Below are 9,558 nucleotides of genomic sequence, written 5' to 3' on the forward strand. Positions count from 1 at the left end.
AAATGGAAACAAAAACTAAATAATGAATGTAAAGAACCAAATTGTTTTAAAAACTAGAGTTGCACATTTTAAAACATAATTCTAAGCAATGATTTGTCGTCACTGCATCAAGTCCACACTCACACTCCAGCAACAGCAGATCTGTTAACCACCAAGTGCATTGATTCCTAGCCATACAATGGCTAACATTTCATTTTCACGGTAAGAGGAGCAAAAGGCTTCAATGACCTTTGTACTCTTTTTAAAAAAACAAAAACAAAACAACAACAAAAGAATATTTCCTAGTTATCCAGTGACTTTTTTTAAAGATTACTACCCTTTAAAGTTTGTTAAAGAATAGGTACATAGTGTTTTAAATAAAATGAAAAATACAACAGCATTGGACTAAAATATGTGATTATTTTAAACAAACAGTGCACAATCTGAGGAAGTTTGGTTAGGGTGCAATCATTTTTATATATACATGGAAGTCACATCATACACATACTGGAAAACAGGGATTAGGGCTCTTTGCCTTTAAAAAAAAAAGTTAAACTAAAAGACAAAATTGTGTCCCCAGCTTTTTCAAAAACTTTGTGACACAGTACAAAAAAGCAGGCAACACATTCATTTTGAAGTTACCTATGGTGCTAATCTGCTCAAAGTAACAATGAACAATTGACTAAATTAGCAAATCAGACAGTTCATATTCACAACTGATAATAATAAAAACAGTTATGGGATGCTCAATTGTAAAGGATAATGGAGTCCATTCAGTCTGGCTCCTTCCAACAAAATGAAAGGACAACTACAGTGAGCAGCAATTACATGTTACAGGCAGTCGTGATGATGTAATAAATAGCTGGTTACTGCTCTGTGGTTTCAAATTGGGTGGAGAGGAGACTTAACCAAATTAGTGCCATAAACCATCTGTGACCCAAGTGCACCATTTAGCAGATATATTATTTTGAATGGACAATGTTCTATGAAGCATAAAGAAGTATTTATGCTACCAAATGCAAAATTTTGGTTAAAAAAGATCACCTTACAAGAAATTTCAAATGTCACAGGAGTTGTTTACCACAGAATTTTGTCATTAATATCTTGCCAGAAACTACATCCCTGCTCTACTGGATCTGGCAATGAAAGAGGAGTTGAAGCATAGACTCTCTATAGTTAATAGGTGGGAAAGTTCCAAACTAGTAGGAGGAAAGGATGACTGTCTCTACCATCCCTTCTCCTCTCCTTTTTTGCATCTTAATTTCTAAATCTCTGTTCTGGTGCATCAACTCAGGAGGCCGGGAGCTGGAAGAGGCACAGGTGAAGGCAAAGTGCAACCTGCTATAAAAGCAAAGGCCAGAAAAGAGCTTGGTTACAACTTCACTCTGCTCCCAATCTACAGTGCACACAGCACAATAAAATAATTCTCTTTAGAGGATGACTATTGGGAGCTAAAGAAAATATGTCATGGGAAATCACCTGCTGTACAGAACTGGACAAACATATTAACATGGGTATGTACTGCAAAACATTCTTTAAAACGGAGCTCTGCCCTGATATTGGGGACAAAATAAGCTGCAAAAACTTCAAGTCAAATAATCCATTCTATTCTTTTCCAATTATTTTCCTGGAACACACAGACCAGAAACTGTACATTTCTGCTTTGTCTAGCATTTTAATTCAAGTCACAAACAACGTGTAACAGTAAAATTTAATAAATTAATCCTAAAGTATAATGTGAAGTGAATCTGCAGAAGGTCCTATTTCACTCTGGCCTCTGGGTCTTTGGTTTTTGTCTAGAACTGTAGCCATGTGAGAGACTGGAGATATGAGGTGCTAAAACTGGAAGTTAGTGATCTTTTAAAAGGCTTGATCTATTAGGAGTAGAATGACAGAAAAATAAAAACTTGATGAAGAACAGAGGCCAGATCAAATGAGACATCAGAGAAGCTCAAAGAACACATGCTTAAATACACTCCCAGGGAAGAGGTGTATGGAAGTAAAGCAGCAGGAAGAAGGGTAAAGAAACAATTGAGTCTTTCAAAACATAGAAGAAAAGGCCAGGCAGGTGAAGCCACGCCGGTGGGGTCTTCAGGTGCATGCACACACGGGGTGTCTCATTTATCTCAGCGGCCCCACAGCACCCGACCTGCAAGTGCCTTATGTGAAACAGGCACTTACTAAATAAGTGTCCACTGAATGAAACTAAGAAACAGTAGTTCTCATGCTCTTATGATAAGGAAGAGCCAGCAAGGTATTTGGGGAGGGAGGCAAAGGGCTTTAGCAATATTATATGGTAAAAATGGAACCAAACCACCCCCCCAAAGGCCAACAAAAACTGTGGAGAAACAAAAGGAGGTTTTCTAAGCCAATATTACTTCATTCCTCCTTGTGCACAGTACATAGTGTTTTAACTCTAGGTATTGTTTGTAAACTAATTGCACTAGTAACTGCAACATGTCAGAGGAAAAAGGTAGTAACTAATGCCACAAACTCCAACACTGGTATTTCCTGAATTCCCTGAAGCTCCTATTCTTTGCCATACCTTTTAGATACTGTAAAACCTACAGTGCCATTAATGTGCTTTGCATCTGATTTCTTATGGTGTATTTTGGTTTTTCTAATTTTAGAAGGTATTGGAGAAAAATACCCAAATACAGAATCAGGTCAATTTCAGCTCAAGTTTGAACAGCTGTTGTACATCCTTTATAGAGAGACCAGCTATGAAAAAAGACACTTTCCTCTCAGATTTGCAAGTGCCCAAAGCCTTAGAAGCCACACAACTCTATATTCTACCTAAGTAGTAACAGGTTTCTATGTTTGCCCGTTATTTGAATAAACCAGGAAAAAGTTCAGGGCGAGAGATTTTTCCTACTGATCTCTCAGTACTCTCTTCATATGCCCAAAAAACCTTGTGGTGGGTATCTATCCGAAATGCCTCGGCCACAAAAGGAGACATTTTCCAAAGAGTTATGAATTATTGCAAACAAAGAGACAAATTAAGTCATCTTAGCAGTATTTATAAACACAAAGGGACATGTCAATTATTTGTGTTGTGGGAAGTCAGCCAGGAGCTAAGTCAGGAAAGAAGTTAGAAGATTTAAGCTTAAAGAAAATAATACTCTGTCTTCTATTTCTAAGGACAGGTTTCAAATGCACATGCCCTACTAGGTGCCAATAAGGACCTAACTAATATGTGTGCAAATGCCCTAAGGTGGGAGTGCCAATGGGTGGGCTGACAGAGGTCAAGTCTAGATATTAATTTTATTACACAGAAAAATAAATACAAGATTCAAACACTGAAATTCATTTCACCTGGTAATTAAAAGGAGGGCAGAGTTTCCTAAGAAAAAAGTCACCAAGTAAAATGAAGTTGTCTAATAAATTCATCATTCTCATATTCCTACTGAGGGAAAGAAGAAATTCTTTTTCTCTGTGATTACGTTATTTTCCTGACTTCTTTTGATTTACAAAAAAAGAAAAAAGAAAAAGGAGGGGAGCAACTTTCCATGATTTTTGATTATACAAATGCCACAAACAGCTTCTGAGGCTGAAGCTATGACAATGAACTTCCATGTCGCAAAGAGGAGGAGGAGGGAGTGGAAGGGAACAGTGCGGAGGAACACAGTGACATTGTATTACAGTAGGTATTTACGTCTGCTATCCTCATCCAAGGTAAGGTCAACAACTTCTGCAGGTGAAGCCCAGGTCTGCTGGGGAGTCACAGCAGTCCATGACTGTGTCTGCCGGCTGCTAACATACGGTGTGCCCGAGCCATGCTTCCATGAAGAAACACTCTGAATCACACCTCCTCGAGGATGGACACACCTACAATTGAGATGAAGAGAAAAAGCATGGCTAACCGTACTACTGGAAAGATAGAAGGCAATACAGCTTCACTCGTACTGATCAATACTTTTACTAAGATCTACTATGCAAGATCATGAAACCCACAACCAATATCCCTTTTCTTCCCTCCCTCCATGTCTGTCCATCTGTCTCCCCCCGCCCCCCCCCCACCTCAATTTAGCCTAAAAAAGCCAGGAGTTTTGTCTCATTCAAAACTCCTGAGTTGCCTGGCCAGCATGGCTCAGTGGTTGAACGTCGACCTATGAACGAGGAGGTCACGGTTTGATTCCCGGTGAGGGCACATGCCCAGGTTGCAGGCTCGATCCCAAGTGGGGGGCATGCAGGAGGCAGCTGATCAATGATTCTCTCTCATCATTGATGTTTCTATCTCTCTCTCCCTCTCCCTTCTTCTCTGAAATCAATAAAAAATATTTTTAAAAAAACAACTCCTGAGTTATGTGTAGGTCTGTTAGTGACAATGGATATATTTCTCTGAACTCATTTAAACCTTTGGATCTTCAGGACAGGGCACCATATAAATCCAGAACAAAATTAATATGCCCAAATAATCTTAGTCTGAACAAATAAAACAGAAATATAAGTGAAACTTGTTCTTAAAATAAGTTCTGTGCCATATTTGGTAATAACACCTTCAAAGACAGTAATAGTAATATCCCTTTAAGGATTAAATTTCTAAAAGTCTATAAAGGATCAATTTCCCTCGTTCTGAAGGTGACAACAGAAACACCTGGCTCTTTCATCAGAACTTCTTATGCTTTAGTGCAGTGTAAGTAACAAATACTCAGTTTAGATTCTCTAAAAGTAACAAGTACTCAGTTTAGATTCTCTAAAAGTACTCCATCAGAGGAACAGAACTGCCTCTTGCTGATGAAACCTAAGAGTTCACTGGAAGAAAATTGTTTCAGAAGTACTGACAAATCATTTCACATTCTGGTCAAATGATAGGACTGTAAGGTTCCAGTTTAAACCACTGAGTAAGTTTTGACTCAAATGAGAGGAAAGCAGGAAAGCTCAATTTATCATCATTATTTCAGGAGGAAATAGAACCCAATTGTTATAAGCCCTAAAGAGATGCCCTATAAAGAAAAATGTGAGAGGCTCAAAATACTGTAAGGCAACTAACATAAAGCACAGATTTTCATGTATTATCACACATTCTTTTTTTCTACATTATGAAAGGCATGGGGTGAGAGCATACTCAGCTATTTTTTAATTGGTCCAATCCCAATTCTAGTGCAGATACAGGCTTTCTCACATCTGCATATGACTGGCAATAGGTATAAAACAGTACCTAGTCATATAACCAAGAAAATGCTTAGGCCTTACTTTGGCGGGGGGGGGGCCTTTGTAAACAAAAACTTTTTGTTGTTGTTAACCCTCACCTGAGGATATTTTTTTCCATTGACTTTTAGAGAGAGCAGAAGGGAAGGGGGAGAGGGGGAGAGAGGGAGGGGAGAGGGGGAGGGAGAGGGAGGGAGGGAGAAGAGGAAGAGGAGGAGGAAGAGGAGGAGGAGGAGGAGGAGGAAGAAAGGAGAAGAAAGAAGAAGAAGAAGACATCGATTGTTTGCTTCCGGCACATGCTCCAAGCCAGGCATCAAACCTGCTACCCAGGTATGTACCCTTGACGGGGATTCAAATCTGAGACCCTTCAGTATGCGTGGGCTGACACTCTATCCACTGAGCAACACCAGCCAGGGCATAAACAATAACTTTTGATAGAATAATCTCCTGCTCTTCATACACTAAAAAAACCAATAAAGGACAGACTTTACAGTAGAAGAGAACAAAACAAACAAAAAAACAAAAAAACAAAAAGAACACAGAAAGGGGGCAGGCTCTGATGGTCAGCTTTTGATACAGTTAACTTATATTCTAAAAAGCAAACAAACAAAAACAGCAATGACATTAAAAATTAATCATTCTTGCTGTCATTTATAGAGCCTGAAGGTGACCTCTTAGATAATACTCCTACTTATTTTTCCTAATTGAGGATGAAATGAATCCTGTGGCTTTAGGAAAATACTTGTCTGTCTCCCTTGATTTTTTAGGATGTTAGCAATTGGGTTCTAGGAAGCAACCAGTCTAAAATGCAAAACGCTTCTCACATTTATTCTTTTGCTGAGGGATGAACAAACATTGGTACCAATGACCACAGAACCAAAGACTACACAGTGCATGAGGTAAGGGTCTGATTATCACAAAGGCTTCAGAGAATAGGTACCGAAGGAACTGTTCCAACACAGTTCCATGACAGGAAGATCTGTGCTATAAGGATTTAATTTCCTAGGGAAATTACCAATGAGGCTGGTAGAAGAAAAGAAGGAAAAGGGACCAAGAACCAAGAAAAATATTGGCATAGGGGTCATAAATTAAAACTGCTGGCAAAATGAAGTGGCACAGAACTAGAGGTGTTGGAAAAGTCTCTCACTGGCAAAGAACATCTTGTGAAAGTGGACTGTCCAACAATAAACACCTGGAAATTACAACATTTAGGTCAGGGGTTCTTCACAGCAATACAAAGCAGCCATAAAATATGCATTCAATTATTAGTTCAGAAAGCATGCTTTCTAGTCTATGATTAGAAGAAACACAGAAGTGAACATATCAAAATCGAAAGGAAAAGAGCAGGAAAGATGTTAACATGCAAGAAAAGAAAAGCAACTGGTTTTTTTTGTTTTTTGTTTTTTTTAAGCACATCACAACTAGAATTACTAGGTACAAAGGTCAAACAAAATGCTTCCAAATATGGAAAAATGGCACCCAAAGCAATCCAGAACCACAATTCCAAAGAAAACTCAAGGACCAAGTCCGTGTTTTAAAAAACCTCTCAGAAAGCCCACAACAAGGTAGAATATCGTAAGAAAAAGTAAGAAAAGGATGACTAAATTCAAACAAAACATCTGTGCATGCAAAGCAAATTAGAACAAAAAGATGTTGATCAAAACCTAAAACCTTTTTCCAAGCGATAACCCTGCCAGAAGCCCATCAATACTTCATAACTGCAACCCTAGACCTGTAAAAGAAATAAATTCCAGATGAGATACAGGCGGCCACAGGGGCAATTCTGAAGCAACCAGGAAAGCCTCTCCCCCACCTGCTTCTCAGCTACTTAATCTCAATGTTTAAAAGCTTATCAGGCTTCTTTTCTAAAGAAACTGCTGAAATTTTTTCAGAAAGACAGAAGAGTCAGTGAGACTCCACTCAGTCTGTAACCAAAGACCAAAACAAAAGACAGCCCCAACAGGATCTGTTAACTCTACATTCCATTGTTCAGACAATATAACCACTGAGATTTCAGAATGGAATTGCCACCTCTAAGATATGATTTCCCCAGGATTCAAACCAAAGAGTCAGAATAAAACACATCTTTACACTTCAGATCCTGTAAGAAAAAGTCCTTGAAAGTAATATTATAGCATGTCATTTAAAATGTAGCTAAAGTCAGAACTAAAGTAAAACAAACATTATCTATAGAATAAAATGACAATCTGGATAAAAGACCTAACAAGTTTAGAAGAGGGTGTACTAGAGATCATCTGTGTGTATGTTGGAGGTGATGAGGGACTTAGAATTCACATTTCCAAGTTTTAACAGAACTATGATAATTTTAACTCCAGATAGCAATAATATTGGTAGAAAAAGAAGCAAAAATTTTCATGATGGAAGAACAGTTGAACAAAGAAGCTGAAAAGAAAGATGGCTCACTCTACAACATTTTAGGCATAAGGAGACAGTCAAGAAGGGAGATGTGGGAGGAGTTACTAGAGAACTGGACCAAGTGATATGTCTCAGCAGAATAAGAGATTAGATAAACAACATAGGTCACTATCTACTCTTTCCTACTTCAGTAGGAACACATGAATAATAACAGTGAATTAAAATTTGAAATGTAACTCAAGAAGAAGTTGGTGAATGGATAATGTGTTCCTGGCACAAATGAAGATAATTTACCGACATCAATCTGTCAATAGGCACAGTAAGTTTTATAGGAGGGAATCTGAAGTAAAAAAAATACTGTAATATTCTAGAAAGATCCTGACATGGGGCTTAAAAGAAAAATGTCTTCTATATTATAAGGAACAATGGTAAAATGAACTAACAGCAGACACATGCTGAAGTAAAGGAATAAGTCAGGAGTTCTACTTCCTCATCTAATAGATAAGTCAGCTTGAAGGGAATAAACAAAAAAATAGAAGAAAAAAGGAAAAGAGTTTTAGAACACGCAGAAAAAAGAGGAAAAAATATGAGATAAAGAAAAGCTTAAGAATGAAAATTCCTTCCCATGAGAATAGGGAAAATAACCATTAAAAAAGGAAAAGCAGATGGAGAGACCAAGATGGCGGCATAGGTAAACACCGCAGACTGCTGCCGCAAACAACCACTTCAAAAATACAACTAAAAGACGGAACGGACATCACCCAGAACCGCAGGAAGGCTGGCTGAGGAGAGACTCTTCAACTAGAAGGAAAAATAACAGCACACCGAGGCTCAGAGGAGGCGCAGTGTGGAAAAAACTCAGGTGCGGAGGTGCGCGCGCAAAGCGGGCTGGTGGCTGAGAGCGCGGTTGTCGTTTTCGGTCAGGGGGGAGTCTCAGACTCTGAGCTCCAGATACGGGCGAATCGCTGGGGACTCGGACCCAAACGGGAGAAGCGGGAGTGTCTGGCATCAGTTGGAAGGCAGCTTTCCCTCCGAGGTTTGCAGCGGTTCCGGGGGTTCTGAGAAGCAGAGCCTCTGGGAACAGGGGGGGAAAAAAAGAGGAACAAATGTAACCTGAACAATAAAGATTTAATTAAAAAAAAAAAAAAGGAAAAGCAAACAGCTATGCAGGAATATCTATGGCATAAATAAAGATAGAGAATGAAATGCTAGGAAAATACTAGTTCTAGTAAAAACAACTGGCCCTTTTGAGAGATGGCACTTTAAACTATGACTTAACTCTGTATTCCTAAAGTCTCAATTGTTTAACTGAAAAATGCTCTGAGTAAAATCAGTTTTCATTAGAAAAAGGCACCCTAAATTTCTGCGCCATGCGTATTTTGCCCCACTCTCCACTTCTAAATTCACCTTTTATAACAGAAGAAATGCTGGTAAATGTTTTATTGCTAACCAAAGAGTAAAATCAGATCTAAGGACAAGGCAATGTAGATATTGCGGAAATCAGGAAACCACAACTTAACTTTATAACATAGGAGAAAAGTTGTTTGCTATATAGAATACAGATTTCCCAAAGTCTAAATTTTTGTCTTATATCTACGTGTGTTAAATGTTCCCCAAGAATACCTCTGAGGGCTGCAACCAATTCTTATCGTAAAGCAAGAGTCAGTAAATTTTTTCTGCAAAGGGCTACATGGTAAATATCTTAGGCTTTTGAGGGCTATAAGGTATCTGCTGAAACTTCTGAACTCTGCCACTGGTTGCAAAAAAAACACCCATAAATAATATGTAAATGAACAAGCATGGCTCTGTCCCAATAAAACTTAATTCATGAATACATTTTATTTGAATTTCATAGAATTTTCACATCTCACAAAACATTCTTCTTTTGATTTCCCCCCCAACCATTTAGAAATATAAAAACCATTCTTAGCTCAAGGTCCGTATAAAAACAGGCAGCAGGCCAGATTTGGCCATTGGGCTAGTTTGCTGACCTCTTTTAAAAATGCCAAACTTCATAAAATATTTTCACAATTGACTGCCTTGTAGCTTTTT

General features: G+C 38.4%; 1 protein-coding gene across 4 annotated transcripts in view; it reads right to left on the minus strand.

Annotated features, from left to right (window-relative positions):
• Positions 1 to 382: 382 nt before the first annotated feature.
• LOC102260611 (chromosome unknown open reading frame, human C18orf25) overlaps positions 383 to 9,558 on the minus strand; it is a 76,804-nt gene continuing 67,628 nt past the window's right edge. For all 4 annotated transcript variants that reach the window (XM_005865745.2, XM_005865744.2, XM_005865747.2 and 1 more), the window contains one exon: positions 383 to 3,807. In XM_005865745.2, the coding sequence (XP_005865807.1) occupies positions 3,618 to 3,807 (190 nt within the window). In that variant the 3' untranslated portion in view covers positions 383 to 3,617. The remainder of the gene's footprint in view (positions 3,808 to 9,558) is intronic.

The sequence above is a fragment of the Myotis brandtii genome, unplaced genomic scaffold (genome assembly GCF_000412655.1).
Source record: "Myotis brandtii unplaced genomic scaffold, ASM41265v1 scaffold212, whole genome shotgun sequence".
NCBI classification, from domain to species: domain Eukaryota; kingdom Metazoa; phylum Chordata; class Mammalia; order Chiroptera; family Vespertilionidae; genus Myotis; species Myotis brandtii.